Consider the following 21,215-nt stretch of genomic DNA (forward strand, 5'->3'; position numbering starts at 1 on the left):
TTTTTACCACACTGGTTTCAAATTGCAAGCTCAGGTGTTGGAATCTATATTGGGCAGCAAAAAATGCTTTCGTAACATCTCTATCCATGATGAAAAGTATGAGAGGTCGAAGATCAGGAGAATTCTTTTCCCTTTCAGACCCCATTGTGGAGTGCTACATTTCCTCCGGTCAATCACACATAAACACTCTTTTATCCCAATAAGCGACCTCCTGCCGCTTCCCTGAGAATGAGTTGAGTCGCCTCTACTGCCTTTACAATTGATTGCTTGTATGCCAGAAGTCATCAGTCGAGCCCTGAGCCCTTTAAATGCAGGATTACTGCAGGCAGGTCTCCGTTCAGATAGTGGCCTCCGACATTAAGTCAAGCCACCAGCGAGGATTGATCATGGGACTCAAGTGGAGTGTGTGTGTGTGTGTGTGTGTGTGTGTGTGTGTGTGTGTGTGTGTGTGTGTGCGTGCTTCATGTTCACGAGGAACACTTTATTGGAGTTGAATTGGCACGAGAGACGGAGTGCACAAGGACGGCCTCATGACTGTGACATACATTGTGCTTGTCCACACAGCCGTACGCACACACTCGGACACACAAAGCCTGTTCTATAGTCCGCCGCTTAATCTCAAGTGCTGCTTTTCCTTCTCAGCCAAATCTGTCTCGATCAATAGGGGCTATAAATACCACTGAAGGAGCAACTAGCCACTGAATGAGGGCTGGAAGCTGTCAGCCTCAATCAGGGAAAGAGGCTACTTGCAACGGTTGCTATGAATCCCACCATTCTTTGTGAGTCACTCGCACTCGGGGTGAATCGGAAGTCGGTGAGCCTGACATAAAATCTGACACATCTTCACACTTAACAGGACAGTTGGCTCGCTAGCTCACGAGTTAATTGCAATGTTCCTGAGACAGATTGTCTAATCTGTGCAAAAAGAAAAAAGAATAAAAAAAGGGTTCAGGTCAAATGTTTATCTTCAGCACCAGATGGTCCTGCTGTTTGAGGAAGATGCTGCCAGACATCTGCTTATTTTCGTGCTTCTCCTAGTCGTAGTAGAGTAGAGCAGCACCCAAACCCCAGGAAGTGGCGTGTGTGTGTGCGCGTGTCTGTGCGTGTGTGTGTGTCTTCAGTCCGGCTGTATATGGGGGTGGCAGAGGATGAGCGCGCCGCCATAGATAGATTTTGGCTGACGTCGACTCCGGCGGAGGGGAGTGGGCTAAAATGAGCCCGCTGCTCACTTACTGAGTTACTCACCCACATAACTCAGATGTACAGAAGGACCCTTACTCACACAGGCGTCCAAATATAACGTGGAAATGTAACACAGTGACACATAGCAGCCCACATGCTCACCCTCAGCTCCTACCAGGCTGCAGCGGGCCTCGTGTATGTTCGCGTGCAAACCGCCTGCAGAGGAACTTCACCGGGGGCAAGGCAAATATCACACTATTATCGACCATATTATCCATCAGTATTGTGACAGAATTCAGTTAATACCTTTGTAATACAGTATTAAACCAGGCTGTGGTAATATGACAATGATGGCTAAGCCAGTAGCAGTTGGTGGTCATTTTACTCTGCAGCACTGAGATTAGGATAGAACATTTAAATGCACTGCAAAACATTCCAGCTGTCAGCAAATGCATTTCTCAGTACATAAATGTCACTTTTGAATATATATAATATATTCAAGAAAGGTAGTCGGTATCACTAATGCATATATTACAGAATTCAATTTGTAAATTTTGATTTGTGAAAACTTAAATATAGCACAACAAGCAGCCTCACTTGGTCAGATATTTTTAAATAAGTTTGTTGTTGTTAGAAAAATAATCACAATTTAAAGGCAACATTGTTATGAGTGGGTCTCAGTTCTGTTTGTTTACTTTTGCATAATATGTACAAGACGCATGCACACGCACACAAACACAGGCGTTTTGATACACATTGTTCAGCTAAAATATGTTATGATAACCAAAATCCCACTTGATATATCTGTCCTCACCTCTCAGAATCATCACCACACGGCGCCTTTTATTTACTTACTATCACTGCTAATTTATAACAGACAGTAAAACATAAAAAAACTAAGAAAACTGTTGCTTCTAAAATAGATACACACACAGACACGCATGTTTACTTCACATCAGTTTTGGGGACATTAAATAGTCTTGTCCCCCTTTTTAGACGTCAGTTGGCAAAGCAGAAAGCAGGCCTCTGGCAGCAGGAAGACGGGAGAGCGGCCAGTCGAGTGGGCTCCATCCAGGAAGTGGTTCCTCATCACTGGAAGAGGGGGCGGTTGGACAGGAGCAGATGCCTTTTTTCTTAGCTGGCTGAGCTGCTGTCTTTTCTCCAGGCAGTCTGGTACAGCTGATCTAAGAAGTGGCTGAGAGAGCGGCTCTGAAGTTTGCCTAGTTTAGGTGTTAGAGTGTTTAGGCTCGCTGTTTTCTTTCTTTGGGAAGTCAATTATGTCACTCGGCCTGCGTGGATGTATATATGTGTGTTCATAGAGCTCTGAGCATTGAACCTTTGGAAGTATCACACGAGTGTATGCTTGAATTCTTTTTCTTCTTCCCCTTTTTTTTTTTTTTTTGTCGGAAGAGGCTGAGCAGTAAATTGCACTCGGGAGCATTAGCCAGCGACTGAGCTGTCTGTCTCTGAAGGCACACTTTGTGCCTCTCATTGAATTCTTTCAAACAAAACCAGATCATACCTGAAGAACAGCCAATTTATCTGTGTTTATTGCACATTAAGACGACTACAAGGATGATCAAGGAAGGTACAGGAGAGAGAAAAGAATCCCCCCAAGGCTTCTCTCAACTTAAGTAATTACTGGGTGTATTTTAAATGTAAGCTTCCCCCCTGAGATACTCTTTTTTGCTCCTTCCTTAAAGAGAACATCCATTCTCTCTTTCTAATAGCCTCTAACAGTATTTGCTTTATTCTAAAACACCCTTACAAACTTGACTGACTTTCCCTCTTTCACACAAAATATTTACACCGTTTCCCTCACTTTCAGTAACAATTTCTTTAAATACATCTCCAAGGCACAAAGTCTTTCTTTCCCTCGCTGTTTTTTTTATTGCACACAAACACTCTTTTTAATCCCACTTTCCTCTCACGTGGAAGAAGATGCGATGACTTCAACGTTAACGTAGTTAATGGGCTTCTCCTCTGAGCATGCATTCACACAAACAATATTTCTGGGTCAGACGGTTGCCCTTAATGAGAAGGGGGTTTGGGTCTGGTCCCACATCAGCTGGACAAAGGATGCAGTTTAAGCTGCAGAGATGCTGAGCAAGTACTTGACTTTGGACACACTCATTTCAAACTTTACTGTCCCTTAAGGCAGAGAATACACTTAAAGTTTCAGATGACTTCCAAACACTAGAAGCAAAGCACCAAACGACTTAATGGATCCCTCTCAATTGGAAAGCATTACCAACAAGAGAGCCAAAGCTGCAGTTTCTTGCTCCAGTTTTCAGGAAGAAAAGGTTGCACAATGTTGTCGCTCCCAGGGGGCTTTGTGGTTTAGATTTGTTTGGTATCCATCCTTTACCTTCTCTGTCCTGTGGGTCTGAATAATGGTTGTCCACTACACTAAGTTTGTAATGATGAACTCGCCAAGAGGCGTTGAAGAAGAGAAGAGTGCGACACACAGATCTAGGCCTAAGTGGGTCTTTAATAGCGTACGGTCTTTTCAAATGTGTGGATACAATTTAAACACTGGAAGTTTACTCACTGGCTTAAATATATTAAGCAACAATTTTGGACATTATCAGTGATGTTTTCCTGTTACCGTGGAGAAATTCTGTCACTTGCGTAGTAGTAGCACATAAGTAGTAGTGACACATTTGATTGAGGGTCATGATAAATAAACGGAAGAAGGAGAAAAAAAACCTCCGCTAAAAGGTGTTGGTCGGATCATCTCTTTGGTCCCATCGGATGGGCTGCCATGACATTTGGTACAGATATTCATGGTGCCCAGGGGATGAGTCCTAATGACTTTGGTGATCCTCTGACTTTAGGTCCAGCAACACCAAAAGGTTTGACTTCATCCTGCCATTTTATCTGGGCCTGGACTTATATCCGGATAGATATTTGAGAATTATACAATTTTAACAGAGCGCAGCGTTTTGTGGCATTCAAGGAACTTGTTTAGCGTTCCAAGAAAACACACTGAACAATTACATGCATGGTAAATTGTATCCTGTGACACTACTATATATCTTCATTGTTCCCACGGGCAGTTAAAAAGACCATGATTATCAAAAGCGTCAATGTGAAGCACCGCAACGAGACAACGCACACATCTTTTGAGCAAACATACCCATTCACATCTAAAATGAAGAGCCCAATATGATCAGAATCCTAACGCATTTATTTACTGGCCAACAATGAGAGGGGAATAGAGCTGAAACGAGTGGTTTCCATAACTACAGATAAAGTCCTGCGCACAATTTTCTCTTTTTAGAAGATAAGAATATTATTGATATCGTGGCTTTTTTTGATTGACCACCGGAATGAACTGAATTTAAACTTGCAGGGCAAACTTTATTCTAAGAAACATTTTACAGACGTTGATACAACTATATCAATATATATATGGGACTAAATCATTAGATCACTAAATAAGACATTTTTGTGACCTTTTGCATGAGAAAGTTCTCTCTAACTGGACGTCACTGAATTTTAATTAAATACCGCTGTTGCTGTAGACTCTTCGTCTCTTACATCTTCAGACCTCTACAAACTATTAAAATGATGGAGCTGTCTGAGAAGGGAAGAGCACTTAGTTGAACTGCTCAAGGTTGCAAGCCAAGGTTGGGACCCAAGCAGATTAATCAACAACTTTATCAACGGAAAATTATTTAACAAATTTAATAAGCAGTTGACTCTTTGCTAAGTCCCGCCATGCGAACGGAGACTGGCCAAGCGTAGATGTATGTTTCTAAAACATAAACCTGAGGACAATCTGAGGACAACAGTATAACCGTGAATAAAGACGGCCGGGCTTTATGTGAACAGTGTTCCTTAATTTCATGGTCGACACCTGTGGTTAACTTTTACATTGTGAAATGTAGGCGTTTTTAACTTGTTTTCACTGAAATCACTTTTTCCAAAGTTCTGATATTTTGTTCAGGTAATGCTGTTCGTGACAGTGTGGATGGACTCCATGGTAACAGGGGGTCGATTCATTATTCCAAACAATTCACTGAGAAAAGAATGACAAACATTCGCTGTTTCCAGCCTCTTAAAAGTCAGGATCTGCTACTTCTGTTTTATTTAATTATAAATTGCATAGCGTTTGGTATTGGCCAGCAAAAAATGTCACCTTGAGGGCCATTTCTCACCATTTTCTGACATTAATTGACAAAATGATGAATGGAATACTCGATGATGAATTTAATCGTTATTTGCAGCCCCAAAGGGAAGTGTCAAATGAACCTGGCCAAATCAGAAACTTAATATGGAGTTTTCTCCGGGCAATAAACGGGAGCGTACAAGATTAATGGAGAATGAAAGAAAAACTGTAAAACAGGAAGCAAATATAAAGTGTCTGCAGGTGGACAGTTTCCTTGTCAGTAATGAGCAGAGGAATTGCTCATGGGGGGGGGGGGGGGGGGGGGGGGGGGACGAGGACTTCTGTGTTTGATCTAACGTGTTGCAGCAAGAGCTGCTGTCTGACCTTAGGGAAGCCGCTCCAACGCAGACACACACACGGGGTGTGTTTTACACCTCCGGGTTGTGTTTTATCACTCTGCTCCGAAATTGGATTTGCAAACATACCGAGCAGGTACGGCTGTTGTCGGAGCGATGTTCCCTCGTAACCTGCAGTACACTACAATATACATTGTCCCACTCGCAAGCAATATCAGCTGACAGCAGCTTGTGCACACTTCACCAAATTTCCCAGAAGGCCGCTTATATTGTAGATGCGCGTCGTCACGTAGGAGTGATCTAAACCTGCGTCAGGGTTTTGTTTAGTTCTGTCTGCATCATCTGATGTAATGATGTTGGTTTTTCTTTCATGAATGTATGTAAGGGTTAAACCTTAGAGCTACTCGAGTATAAATTGGGTAGAAGGTGGTAGGAAGTCCAGGTAAAAGGGTATTTAATGAATCAATGCCATTGGAATCAATAATCAGACCTGACCTATTTATATCAGGATAGGCGGATATGCTTAATTACTGATAATTCCCCTTTAATGGCCTTCCAGGAGGTGACCTTTTTTCATATCAAGCAGGGCTTTCTGTCTAAACTGTTGCAAAGAGCAAGCACATTGAAAACACTCCAATTGTATCGGAGTGATCAATAATTCAGCAAACTGTTCATTATCAGTCTGTTTTAACCTGAAAAAGGAATTAGTGTTGTTTGTTCAGAGAATCATTTATTCAAATGCAATGAAGGATGGTGGTAATAAATGACACTCTGAACAAAGAAGACTGAACAAACAGTATTATTCTTGATTAGCCGAAGAACTTTTGGGAATTAATTTCTTTTGGCAGCTTGTGGTGAGCCATTAGCGCCGCTGACATTGTCAGTACATCATGGACTGGAATTTTAAAACGCGGTTCGGACGCAGCAGGTTAGAAATGGCTCTCAGTGCATTGTTGGATCCATTACTACAGGTTATTAAAACAACACTGCAATATATTTACTCGAATAGAAATGATAAGAAATGCAGCGTTAAAGGTAATTATATGAAAATAACAGCTAATTAATATACAAACATGTAGTTAATACTTTTAATGATGTGACCCAGCTCAGGTGTCCTGGTACAGACTCCTCGTTAATGTTGTAACACCTGGCTTGTCCCGCTGTGACATTCAGAGCCTCTGCTGTGAAGAAGGTGTGTGTATATACACACCGTTCAGAAGTTTGGGGTCACCCAGACAATTTCGTGTTTTCCATGATAACTCAGACTTTTATTTATCGAATGAGTTGTAAAATGAATAGAAAATATAGTCAAGACATTGACAAGGTTAGTAATAATGATTTATATTTGAAATATTAATTTTGTTCTTTAAACTTTGCTTTCATCAAACAATGCTCCATTTGCAGCAGTGTTATAGCTTCTCTCACTAGCATAACTGTTTTCAGCTGTGCTAACATAATTGCACAATGGTTTTCAAGGGTGTTCTAATCATCCATTAGTCTTCTAAGAACACAATGTACCATCAGAACACTGGAGTGATAGTTGCTGGAAATGGGCCTCTATACACCTCTGTAGATATTTCATTAAAAACCAGACGTTTCCACCTAGATTAGTCATTTACCACATTAACAATGTATAGAGTGTATTTCTGATTAATTTAATGTTATCTTCATTGAAAAAAAAAACAGTGCTTTTCTTTGAAAAATCAGGACATTTCTAAGTGACCCCAAACTTTTGAACGGTAGTGTACTTATGTCTTTAAACCTACTTTGTTAACCAACACACTCATTTACATACCCTGCAAACACGGAGCAACATTAGCATGCCTTTTGAGATGTGTTTCTGGACACATGATACCATGGGTATTACTCCTAATGACTTTGGGGATCCTCTGATCTGAATATTAGCCTTACGTAAGGAGTGGTACAATATTTTGTCACCTTGTAGCTCTGTTTTTGGTCTCCACCAACCCCCTAGGGAAATGTTTGGCTCTTTAGCAGCTAATTGCTTGGCTATGTGTATTATGACTTTGTCCATCTGCTGTTTGGTGCTACCATTGTGGCTCGAACGGGACCCGTCTTAGGACTCGTATTCATCCACAGAACTTCACAGATGGATAAACTCTGTATATTAAACACTAAGGCCCTTCTTAGTTGGTAAGTAGGCTAGTCGGTGGTTTTTTGGTCTTAGTCGCCTCGTTGGCTTTTATGCTTTTTTCTCATGCAGAATTACTTATTCCCAAGACACAGGATTCAAAGTGGTGCTTTTTGTGAGATTCGTTGTGAAGAAACTCAGTCCCAGATCTGTCACGTCGTCTGAAGACTGATAGGAACACATAAAACAAAAGAGCTGAAGTAATTGCGCTATCAATAGGAAGTATAATAAAAGTACTTTATTCACCTGGGCGTCGAGCATCAGTGACATTTCCCTGTTACCGCCGGCTGGTGTAACAACAGACACGAGACCAATTGTCAGTAAAACGAGACGCAGAATGTCTGCGTTTCTCCCGGAGCCCCGACACAAGCGTGCACTTGGAGCAAGCGTTGTGCATGACCTACAATTTAATCAGGCTGGAACAGCGTCTGGGCTGCGTGTGGTTCCGCTAACGGCGACGTGGACGGCTCCTCGGAGAGCTCGTCACGTGGATTTGGGATGGTCTCCAGGCAGGTGCCTCTTTTGTTGCATTGAGGGCTGATAAGCAGGGCACCAAAAATCAGCCGTGGAGAATGACGGGCGGGGGGCGGCGGAGCAAGACAAAGGCTGTTAAATTTAACTGCCATGGGCATAAAGGCCCACTCCAACGCTGATTGATTTCCTCACCAGTCGATGATGTTCAACCGGTTACGACTTGTAGAGAGACTGCTTCTGTCTCTCACTCTGTTTCTTCATCACTCTGTCTCTGTGTTTGCGTCCTCATCTGCTTCCTAACACACACACACACACACACACACATACACACCACCGCTGCTCTGAGCGATGCTAATGTTGGACTGCAGTTTAACTGAGGCGTAACTCTGACCATTAACTGGCTTCTTCTACCCAAACAGTGTCTTTTATCTCCTGTGGCTGGATCACATTTATAAATGCTTTTTCTTTCTTTCTGAGATGCAGAACACTGAAAGTCAGTTTTCCTCTCAGAACACAAGCCTCTTTTAACATTTACATGGAGGCAGACGTAGAAGAAGACTTATTGTAGCAACCTTTTGTCTAGGCTCCTCACAGCCTGCAGATTTTGATATGAACATTATACGGTGTTGGCGATATGGCAAATGTATAATATCACAATGTTTTTCAAGGTGGATCACGATCCACAAACTTAACCAAATTCTTTTTAATGTTAGTGTTTCAGTACAACAGCACAACATCCTCTGGGATGGTTTTCCACAACAATTAGGAGCAACAACTTGCCGTGGGTGCAAGATCCCATTCCAAATGTGTTGGTTGAGGTCAGGACCAGTCCAGTCGGTCAAGCCTCCCCTCCGAGCTAGGAAAACCGCTCCCTCTCATTGGTGCTTTTAGGGAGAGTCAAGGGCGTCTCGGGCTAAAGGTGGTTACCGTTTACATCTTAACGACTCAGCCGACAGGATGGCCCCAGAAAACCATCTCTAGATTTGTGGATGAGGGCATCGCCATCTTTTTCAAACAGGAAACGGTCTTTCCCAAAACTGTCGCCACACAGTTGGACGCACGCGCTCTCCAATACGTTGGATGCTGAGCTAAGGAGCCTCGGACGAGGAACAGCAGCGCTCCACCCAAAAGTGTTCAAACAGTAGTGATTGCAAACCGGCCAAAGTACTTGCATTGGACCTAATTTACATGCTTAAACATTCATAGTAACATATTGCCTTGCATCAGTAGCTTGATAAACAATTTTGGACTGCCGCTGACATTATGCCTCTCCAGGCTGCACGTAGGCGACTGTGCATGGGGTCGCATGGAGACCTTTCTCTTATGCTTGTTTTGTACAACTTAACTGTGTGACCTTTACTTAGTTTCTTTTTTGGGTTCGCCGTTTTGGCGTTGAATCAACCATCAACCAACTGGCTTGACCCGCAGGTCCACATTACACGTTGTTGAGATTTGGAAGACGTGTGTGTGCTCAGTGAGTTATGCCCTTAAGAGATGTGTTTTTCAGAGAAGCCGATTTCCAGTTTTATATTTTACTACCCGGCTTCCTGTTTGGATTCACAAAAATGAGTTATCGTTTGAATATATAGTTTATATAAGTCAGTCCAGCTGTTGTTGATGATCTGGTCCTCAATGCATGTTTAGTTCTTTTCGACCTGGACCTCCATAAATAATCTGATTACAGTCATCAAAGGTTCCTATTAATATCAAGCGTGAAGACCGGACTGACGTTTTGTTGTTTGTGGATTTTAAAAGCTCAGTCTGACCACCTGGATTTTATTTCCACTGTTCCACAGGTGACAAGATGTCACAGCAAGTTTCACACTGTGTCGCTCTGCTGCATGCTGTCATAAAACAGTAAACAGCTTCCTGCTGCTGGCTCGATGCAGCTCTCAGGGTTGTTGGACCCCAAAAAATAACCTTTTGTCACTTTTGTGCTTGATAGCATCTTTACTGTGACAACCAGTCAGGAGATGATTTTTAAATTTGTTTATAAATACACAAGTCTGAATCTCGTCTGTTATGAATTACTGTAAGGATATTTGAAATTTAAAAAGTCATGCTCGAGAAGTCATGCTTTCAAAGGAACGCTTGCAATGTAATGTTGTTATGGCCTCCTCACGTAAAATGCTGTGTGTGGCTGTGTATGTGCGTGTTCATGCGTTTGTGTGTGTCTGTTGCAGGGAGAATGAGGTCCTGAAGGTCCAGTTGAAGAAGTATGTGGGGGCGGTGCAGATGCTGAAGAGAGAGGGAAGCCAGGGAAATGATGGTAAAACACACACACACACACACACACACACACACACACACACACACACACACACACACACATCCTGCTTCATTATCACCTGATATTATATCTCATATCTGTGTCCCAGTCCATCTATTTTGCTCTGAAACTGAAATGCTTGTAGATGAGTGCGGTCATCAGTTTCCTCCTCATCCCAGATCAGTTGAGATGTGTTTCTCGGGGGCCGAGATGACCAACCTCCCTTTTCACGGCGCAAAGCCCTTCTTGTGGTCTGACTCATCCTTCTTCTTAGTTTTGGGGTACAGTTGATAACTTTGACTTTGTTCTTGGTGTTGCCGGGGGATGTAAGCGGTGCTCTGTGTAAAGACGGGTGAGATAAGCTCCCGATGTATCAAAGGCAAATAAAATGAACAAGGCAGATTATAGAGGGCCACATAATGGCTAATTGCATTTTGGGGGATCGAAGGCAGAGCAGTTATCTGTGCCACCCTGGAGGGTTTATGTGTTTGTGAGTTTTCTTGTATGTTTTTGTTAGAGGTAAAGGGATATGTAGAACTTTGTAATAACAAGTTAACGATGTTTCATTTGATCAAAGAGGTCATAAGAACAGACTATTTTGTGATATAAATAATTTTAAGAGCGCAACATGAATCCAGCTTTGGTTTGTGTGATCCTGTTATCATTTACTTTTTTTTTAGGCGGAAGGAAAGAATTGTTTATTAAGACGGGATTTTTGTCAGAATTTCTAGACAGACGGCTACGGCAAGTATGTTAGGTCAACATTGATGTTGGGCTTTAGTGCGTGTACAGTGCCTCTTTTACGCCATATGTACATTTATGACCCAATACCATGGCCAAGAGTGGGATATCTAGGCATAAATGACATGGCAAAACTTTGGTAGAAAACATAATATCATCGGCGGTTAAAAAAAAAGAAGAAAGAGGGGTGAAGACGGAGAGAGGAAAGGGCACGACGAAGATGAAGTTTGAGTCTACAACCCCCACGGACAGACCTGTACAACTTTTCATGTCATGTTTAAAAAACATCATATTCACGTTTCATCCCTCCCGGCTGCCGGCAATCGCCGTGTTCAGCCTGTCAAACATGGCCGCCTGGCCCACTGGCACCGGAGAGGAGTGGAATGCTCCCCCCCCCCCCCCATACTCACGCACGCACGCACGCACGCACGCACGCACGCACGCACGCACGCACGCACGCACGCACACACACACACACACACACACACGAAAAGACACGTATATTATCAGGAAATGGCCATCAACTGCACAGCCTTGACAAACATGTTCTGGCTCTCCTCTTGTTTGTCTTTGCCCTTCTTGTGTGTTACCGCCAATCATTGTCTTTCTCGCTCATGTTGACTTTTCATTCCCCCATCAGTCGTACCCTTTCCCCTCTCTGTCTTCACCCCTCCAGCATCCCTCTTGTCTTTCCTTCTCCTTTCCGCTACCCTCACCCCCGACAGCCGTAGTAATTCCCTCTCCGCCGCAGCGTCTAAATGATTTCATCCTCCCTCGCCTCTGTCTTCTCCTGCTAATGATGTGCCTCGTTCCATCACACTTTGATGTTGACTACCACAGTCTGCTGGTGTGTGTGTGTGTGTGTGTGTGTGTGTGTGTTGGGAGTAGTTGAGTAGGAATAGTGTGTGAGCAGTTTAGGGGGAGGAAAAATCATGGGGGGGAGGAAAAGAAGATGAGGATGAATTTATACACAAGTGCTCCTTTTTCATATGCTGTCAGAATGCTTCCCCGTGATCAGCGCGTTGCCTTTTTGAAACCCCTCCTGTCTAACGATAGCGCCGCAGACGTGATCTCTCGAACGCTCCTCAGGCGCCGTCGGCCTCACTGACGTCCCACAGAAGACAGCTCTCCTTTCTAATGTTTCAGGGGAGTGATAATTATTGAGAAGGAGTACGCTGTGTGTTCTTGACATGAGTGTGTATTACAGTACGGCGCATGTGTGTGTGTGTGTGTGTTCCATGCTCGAATCCGTTTAGAAAAATCTGAACATATCTGTATAGCAGATGAAACACTTTACATACACACATTACACATTAGAGCAGCTCCAATTTGTGTAGCACCAAAGTGAGTTAAGCAGTTAAAGGCTCTAGATAGATGTGTGTGTGTGTGTGTATGTGTGTGTATGTATGCCATTAAGAGAAACCATTAGCCCAACCCCAGAGGACTTGCCATGTAACAGTGACAGTCGTGTTTACTGTAAAGCAGAGTGAGCTGAAGAGAAGTCTCCAGGGAGAGACACCGAGCAGCACATGTAGAATAATCACACCGACACTGACCCAGTTTTACACGGCTCCCGTGGCTCTCGAACAGCATAATAAGTCTCAACAAGTTTTACATTTTTTTTTAAACATAAATCGGCGGCCTTGAAAGAGCAGAATTATTATTATTTTTAATCCCTGTGAAGTGTCCTCTGCACACATGCGGTATCCATCACACTCATACGGATGCTAGTAGGAGGTCGGTACATCTCAATACATATATATATATATATATATTTTTTTTTTTCCGCAGTAATGCATTCTGATATTGATAGTGCAAGTTAGTTTTCACTTTGGTTTTAAAGCCTTTGTCATGTCACACACCCCGAAATGCATTCCATCAACCAGATGCTCAATGTTTGCAGCCAGTTTCATACTTTTTGCTGGAACCACATCCAAGTGAACATGGCCGCTCTCCGCTCCGGCTCTTGAAGTAGTAGGTCCACTCAATGCCATGGCAGATAATGTGTTTTAAAAATTACTTCCAAAAAGCAATCCATAAATAAAATTCTCTGAAAAGAAGAAAATGATGTTTGAGCATGGTAAGTGTATGAGAAACCCAGGACGGCGTGACTTGAGACGGTCTGGGGTCTGAGGTCTGGGGTCCAGGGTTGGGGACGAGGGCATTGACTGGATAAGAAAACAGCAGTTTCCTCAGAGAAGCCCGTGCCGTCTCGTCCTCAGTGGAAGCTCCTTGTCTCCTGGGACGGTTTCAAGGCGTTTCCACCTCCCAGTGGGGAGGTTTAATGGCTGGCTGGTTGACGGTTGAGCGGCTGCTTTGCCCGGGGGACTGATTCCCCGAGGGGAGAGTTACCGAACCCGGTTGAACGGGTTTCGCCTCCTCCCTGTGACATGGCTGATCGCTCCAAGTGGTCGGCTGAAATTGGCCTGCTTTGCTTTATATATAAAAAAGATTGGCCTGCCAGTGGCAGGATAAAGATCAGGAGTTATTAACCTGTTAAGTACTGGCTGGGCTTCGCTGAGGAGATCGATATCAGGTCAGAGGGCGGTTCGTCTGGCGAAATTGAATTCCCTCTCCTGCATTTTCTTATCAAGAGCTCGGTGATACCTCCATTTCCTCTCATTTTTATCCAACATGTCCATTATTCCTTAAGATGTAAAAGTAAAGAAGGTTCAGCTTCGTTTCAGCCATTCCATTCATTCTTAAATTTGTCTTTCAAAGAGATATATTTCTGATTTATACTAATGTGTAAATACATTTAAATTAAAGCCCATTAAATCCCCCCCTCCCCCCTTGTGTTTTTCCCACCAAGATTAAATGTGAACAGTGACACTCCTGCACTCTTGATTAATTTGACGTTTTGCCCGTCACCGTGTACGTGTTTAATTTATCCATAAATAAACCTGCCGCGGACAGGAGCTTATTCATCCCCAGTAAGGAAATGGATTACATGGCCGTTTAAAACCCAATAAGCTTCCCTGGCTTCGCCTCGGTCTCTCCTGCTTCCTCTGGCAGCCAGTGGCCTAATGAGTGAATGAGAGGCATTTGTCATCGCTGCCTGCCCTAATAGGAGTGTGTAACTTATTCATTACACACATAGATCTGCGTTTATTGTCACTCTGTGCGCTCTGTTTTGCCCTTGCAGGGCCTCAGGGAGGTCAGGCATCCTGGTGTGTGTCTGTGTGTGTGTGTGCCACTTGTTTTTATTGATGTGCACATGCCTGCCTTGTGTATGCATAAAAGTTAGAATGTGTGTTAGCATGTTAATAAAAACTTTACTTTGAATGTGTGTAGTTGGTGTCTCCTGTGGCTGTTAATCCAACAATATGGTGTGTGTGTGTGTCTTATTATGGAGGTGGATTTTCATTACTTGTTTACTAATGAGTAGCTGAGTGTGTTCGGGGGTTAGTGCGAGAAAAGCAGGTCACGGTGGCGAGAGGGGGGTCATTATTAAGTTAATGTGTGTAGGTATGTGTTTTGTCAGGGCATATGTGTGCGCCTTCATGTACGGCATCAGTGTTAATTGTCATTTTGCGGACATGTGTGTGTGTGTGTGTGTGTGCGAGGCCTAAATTAAACTGTGCATTAGCGGCTGTAGGTGGGTACCAAACTGTTGTAACTGGTGTGTAAGTGGTTTATGTTATGAGGTTATTTACATCCCAGTGGGCCCACAGTAAAAGAGCAAGTGATGAGTCATTCTCTATGTGAACTGAACTTAATTGTGCCCACACATTCAGCCACTGATCACAACAGCTCACATTGTTTAGCCTCTCAGGTCTCAGTCCAACAGATTGGGCATGTTTACCAGCTCAAATATGCGGGGGACTTTTATTTATTCAGCAGAGGGTTGGTCTGCTTTTGCGTCCACATGGCGATGAGTTCAACAGTCGCTGTTGATTTACCTGGCACACACGTTGTTGTTTGTCACCGGTGTGGTCACCGCGCGTGTAGGACTCATGCCGCGTCGCATCTCGCGGGCCCTTTCCAATGCATGCACAGCAGGGGTGTGTGACGGATTTCAACACCTGGACGGATCCGTGTTAATGAACATTTTAATCATCTCGCCTGCTGGGTGCCATCTCGTCCGCCTCTCCCAGAGATAAATATGGGAAAGCACTCCAGTGGGTGGGGGGCGTTAGAGTCCCTCGTGATGCATCTTTTGGCTCTCAGGCAACCAATGTGTCGCATTCGTTTGACTTGCTGCCTTTTTGTTGTAAGATTGCCTCGGACTGTACCAGCAGTTGTTTGAACTTGATTTACAGTGACACATCTTCTCTCTATCGCTTTCTGACTGTTTTGTACCTGGAAAACTCATGAGCCAAGAAGCATGCAGTGTTACTATGACACATGTGAGATGTCCTTAGGGGCTGCATAACTGCTTATATTAAAGGGTGTTTAATAGGGTTATTATGTCTTTGAGGCTCATTTTATTTGTTTAGATATGCAATGTAATGTCGGCTCATCCTTGAGACATCCACTTTGGGATCTAACACAGAAACAGGGGCAGCTGGTGGGAATGGGTAGAATAACTAGATGCCCACTGATGGCCTAACCGTGCCACAGGAGAGCGCCATCTACAGAAACGTCGTAGACAAAAAGAAAATCCTAAATAGTAAAAGTAAGAATTGTGGAATAGGATTAAAAATCACTGTCTGGTTGTATTAATTTGCTAATATCAGTTCATGTATCAGATGGCACAGATGACATCAAAGTGTGTCACATTGGTCGCATGATAACAGGAGGCCGTGTTCACAGATGGCCTCTGGCCTCAGAGCCTTCTCCAGCTGTCCACTGTCTCATGGCTGATGACCTTCAACCAAGATGACGTTGTCTGTTTCTGGATTGGAGCTCATGCGCTCTCTTGTCCAGGGACTTTTTTTACACCCATAATATCAAAGCATCGTCAAATTTATTTTTAAAGATGTGACGTTTCAGTTTCTTTAGCTGTAAAAGGTACAGTAAGTGTCAGTTCCTCCAGGTTTTCTCAGGAAGTCTGTCTCAGTTTGCCATGTCCAAGTCGTTTCCTGAATTTTTTCAAAGCCCCCGTGAATATAAACTATGTTCCCTACAATAGCCCAAATAGGTACATCTAAGTAAAAGCTAAGATTGCTTACTTGTTTCAACTATTAAATCATCTTCAAAAAGGATCAGCGAAGAGCTTAAAGAGGGACGGAGGGATTTTCACGCTTTTAGCCGAGCTGAGGCATTGTGTGGAAAATTTGAGAGGCAGTCAATTGAAAGAGGACGGTTCTAATATTTGTGCTTGTTCAATCCTCTTGAAGCTTTGTAATGGAGTAAGGCGTCTGTCTCTGAGACTGGATTAAGTCAAGATTAAGTAAAGACTATGAGTCTAAAGAGAGAGGGAATGGAAGAAGGGAGGTGGGGCTGCATGCTTCTGGAGATTCACCTCTTCTCTTGCCTCGGGGTGTTTTTTGAAACACACACACACAGACAAACACACACACACACACACACACACAGATCCAGACCGTTATTGTACTGATACACAAATGTTTTGCAAGATTGCCCCACTTAACCACATCGGTGTCTGAAAAGTTCCCTAAACTTGAATTCCTACTAATGGTCACTACCACGATGTCCGGTCTTGGGGTCGTCTATGTTTTCGTCTTAGTCCTTTCAGAGTGTGTTTTCAGTTCATGAAGGTTAATAAAAGTAGCTTTTTGGTCGCCTAAAAATCATATTCAGCGTTCGGTTGTACTTTCCTGTCTCTTCAGGCTGTATAAAACCAAGATGGCAACGACCAAAATACATAACTTCAAAACAGTAGTCCACAATCCACGAGGTGGCGTCACGGTGACGATGTGAATGGTAAATTGCACTTGTACAGCGCCTTTCTAATCTTCCGACCACTCAAAGCGCTTTATGTCATTCACCCATTCACACCCATTCATACACTGATGGCTACCATGCAAAGGGCCATCTTCCCTTCAGGACCAACTAACATTCTCACACACTGTAGGCACAGCTTACGAGAGCAATTTGGGGTTAAGTGTCTTGCCCACATCGACATGAACTGGGTCCATTTCTTATATACAGTCATGCATAGCACACATTCTCTCTTTTCCACATCTCCTCTTCCTACTACCTTCGTCCTCCCAACTCTATCTTGGGAGTGATTACATCTGATCCCAACTCCCTTGCCTGCCTCCCAACCTTTAGGAACTGACTGGAGCTGTATTAACAGACGCCAGGCTAGCCAGTCATTTACTGCATGACTGCTCATGCTGCTTGCTGCTTTTTGCCGGCCGGGTTGCGGAGAGCCGGCGTTGGGGACAGAGAGGCAACATGGCGGCCTCTTGTCATACCGGCTGTTGTTTGACTTTGATACATGTTTTTGCTGCAGTGGCGCGTGATGGAGCTGTGAGGTGGTGCGCCATGCCTTTCACCAAGTACAGAAGGTGTGTGTGTGTGAGTGTGTCAGTGTGTGAGTGTGTGAGAGTGTGAGTGAATCACTTGTTTAAAGGGGGGCGGTTTTTAATTACAACAGCAGCTGTATGTCAGACACCTGCGGCAGTCTTCAGATTTCAACTCCGCCTCTCACAGTTGTTGCAATGCACTCTGGGTAGGAGGCCGGGGCTTACAAGGATACTTTATTAGCAGTGATGTCATTGGCTGGGTTGGACCGAGGGGGATATTAATCAGAGCTGATCTTGTGCTCTGTGACAGCCGACCTACGCGGCGTTCCACACACAGACGATAATGAAACTGTAGGAGCATCTGTCTTTGTCGTCCTCTCCCCTGTTGGTGTTGTCGTCTCATGCCTGAAAACAATTGGGTTGGACCTGAGCACTTACGGCATCCAGAGGAAAGTTCAGGCTTTTTCTCACCGTCTTCTTTTTATCCAGAAGAAGCAGCGTAATGTCATTTTGTTACTTGAGTTGAACAGTGTTCAAGTGTTTTTAATTTCGAGCAACAAAAACCGGGGTTCCTCTGGTGAATTAAAAATGAACAACAAATGAACTGAAGCAGATATTACCCAGATTTCAACCGTACGGTTTGAATGAATTAGTTTGAATGTGGAAAGTAATTGTGATGCTTATTACATCAGACAGCTGACATCAGTTGAATTCCTGTTATGTTAAATGTTTCTTTCTGTTTCATTTCCACAATTTGTGATGCCCGGTGGAAAATATCAGACTCAGCTAAACATCTTCAAACACTTTATTCTCCTTGTTTGATTAATTCCCTTCAGAGCGGACGTACAATGTGATCGGTTGTCATTGTCAGTTTGACAGATCGTGATGCATCTCGTCCCATGATCAATTTAATGACTATGCAAGTGTCATTTTCCTCACTCATTGAGTATACAGCCTTTTGTGGTTGCGATACAGTTCATCTTCTCCTCTTTCCGAAAAGATTAATGTCATATTTCATAAAACTGCAAGAATTTCTTCTCGTTATGCTATCTTTATTTCAGACAAGGAGCCCCCGCTTTAACAAGATTCACTGGTAAGAACCACCAGGCATTGACGTAAACATGATTAAAATGTGTTCTCCCTGTCTGCAGTTCATAGTTATGAGGAAAAACCCGGGTCACATTTCAGCGTGTTGTTCAGATATCAAGCAGCTCTGTAAGGCTGTACTTGGGCATCGTGGTGCTATGCCATCAGCATGTTAGCATGCTCACACTGAGAATGCTAACATGCTGATGTTTAGCAGGTATTATGTGTACCATGTTCACCTACTTAGTTTAGTGTGTTAGCATGCTAACATGAAGCTAATTGAGGCTAACATGACCTAAATATGAGCTAATTAGGGGTAACATGCTGATGTTTAGCAGGTATAATGTGTACTATGTTCACCTTCTTAGTTTAGTGTGTAAGCATGCTAATTAGGGCTAAAATGAGCTAATTAGAGCTAACACAACCTTAACATGAGCTAATTAGGCCTACCATGAGCTGATTAGGGCTGACATGCTGATGTTTAGCAGGTATAATGTGTACCATGTTCACCTACTTTAATTTAGTGTGTTAGCATGCTCACATGAGCTAATTAGGCCTACCATGAGCTGATTAGGGCTAACATGCTGATGTTTAGCAGGTATAATGTGTACCATGTTCACTTTCTCAGTTTAGTGTGTTAACATGGTAACATGAGCTCATTAGGGCTAAACACACATTACAGTTGGGGCTGATGGGAATGCCATCAGTTTTGCAGGAGTATGGTCATATTTTGACCCAATAATGGTGAGCGGCCAACTTTCTCAGTTGGTTGCATCAGCACAGGATTTTGACACACCCTTTTTGTGGGGGGGGAGCATGCTTTTAAAGTTCTATGCCACTAAGTACGAGTGCATCAACTTGCTGCCAATCTTAAAATGGGCAAAGAGGTGGATCGTCGGTGGAGCCGAGTTTGAAATCTGCTTGTGGCCAGTGACCGTATTCATAATCTTAAACCTTAACAGAATTTAAATGGGTGAGTTACATAGATGTTAGACCGACATCCTCATCCTTGGAGCCACGCGGTTAGTGTGGCTGAAAGGGAAAGAGACATAATTGTACGGTGACGTGGCTCATGATTAGAACTGATTGGCGGAATGGCAGGAACAGGGAAAAGATTATGTATGTTTGAAAAGTCATACCGTAATCATCCTCCTGGTGTTATCCAGGGTAATTTTCAGTGAGTGCAGACTGATGAGTTTTAGTTTTTTGATCAGTGAGTTAACAAGCAGTCCGTACAAGGACCGCAAAGGTCAAACCCACAATGCCGTACTACTGCAACCAGAGCACGATCATGTAGCGTGTATAGCAGAGTAAGTGCAAATAAAACAGAAAATAAGAGCCATATTCAAATTGATTCTGCTCACCAGCGTCTCTGTAATTGTTGTTATAATAATAATAATAATACATTTAGTTTGGAGTGCCTTTCAAGGAAACCAGGGATTCTGCACAACACAAAAGAATAATTATTCTCGTCTAGTCTCAGATTGAGTCTCCAAACAAGTGGGAGTAATCTGTTTTGAGTGATATGTCTCAGCTTGATTATGAGTTTATTTTCTTTTTCTTTTTCTTTTTTGGAGCACTGCTGGGATTTGGATATGAATATTTAGAGTCTTACACAGATACGTATCCACGCTCGTTTGTAGCCCTTTTCTTTTAAAACCGCATGGAGCCTTTGAGAAGCTCACACAACTCTCTCCTGAATCGGTGCCACCAGCAAACCAGCAAATCTCTCTCTATTGCCGCCTCATAGCGCATTTCATCCCTCCTCTCCTCATTTGTGTGTGTGTACATGTGTGTTCTTTGACTAATGTCTGAGTGTTTAGCTTGTTAATGTGCTATGTGATAACAGCCCAGCTCTATAAACTACTTAATCCTGCATCTTATGTGCCGGGGAGCACCGCGCTCTCTGCTCCTTCAAAGACCATGAAGCTTAAGAGGTGAGTGGGGGTAGGTGTGCATATATATATGTGTGTGTGTATGTGGAAATCTATTTGGGATTGTATATAAGAAGTGGATGTCGTCATTGTGACGTCAACCGTTGGTTTGTAGACTAACGTTTTAAAGACTAGAGTTCGGCGAAATCGCCGCCACCATCTTGGATTACGACCATTTATTTAACTCTAAACCGGACCTTAATTTACTGAATGAACTTCATGCTGTATTGTTGAGGTCTTTAAACCAGTGATGGAGACCATGTTTACAATGTTTACTGAGGGAATCAAGTGAGAAGTAGTAATTTTCTCATAGACTTCTATACAATTGGACTTCTTTTTGCAACCAGAATCGCCGCCCCCTGCTGGTCAGTAGAGAGAATGCAAGAACCGGCGGTTTCCGCCTGGTTTAGATGGACATGAGCCCATGAATGAATGCAAGATACTTCGCTGCAAAAGGTTTTTCTATTTCTATTTCTATTTTAGTTTTATTGTTTTTTTTCTGATTCTTTGTTGTTCATCCTCCGCCTAAA

The 21,215-nt window shown here is 43.3% G+C and overlaps 1 protein-coding gene across 1 annotated transcript in view; it reads left to right on the plus strand.

The window, feature by feature from the left end:
• snx29 (sorting nexin 29) overlaps positions 1-21,215 on the plus strand; it is a 107,270-nt gene that overhangs the window by 16,104 nt on the left and 69,951 nt on the right. The window contains exon 14 of the mRNA XM_034558472.1: positions 10,462-10,547. Within this exon, the coding sequence (XP_034414363.1) occupies positions 10,462-10,547 (86 nt within the window). The remainder of the gene's footprint in view (positions 1-10,461; positions 10,548-21,215) is intronic.

This window comes from Cyclopterus lumpus, chromosome 19, assembly GCF_009769545.1.
Source record: "Cyclopterus lumpus isolate fCycLum1 chromosome 19, fCycLum1.pri, whole genome shotgun sequence".
Lineage (NCBI taxonomy): Eukaryota > Metazoa > Chordata > Actinopteri > Perciformes > Cyclopteridae > Cyclopterus > Cyclopterus lumpus.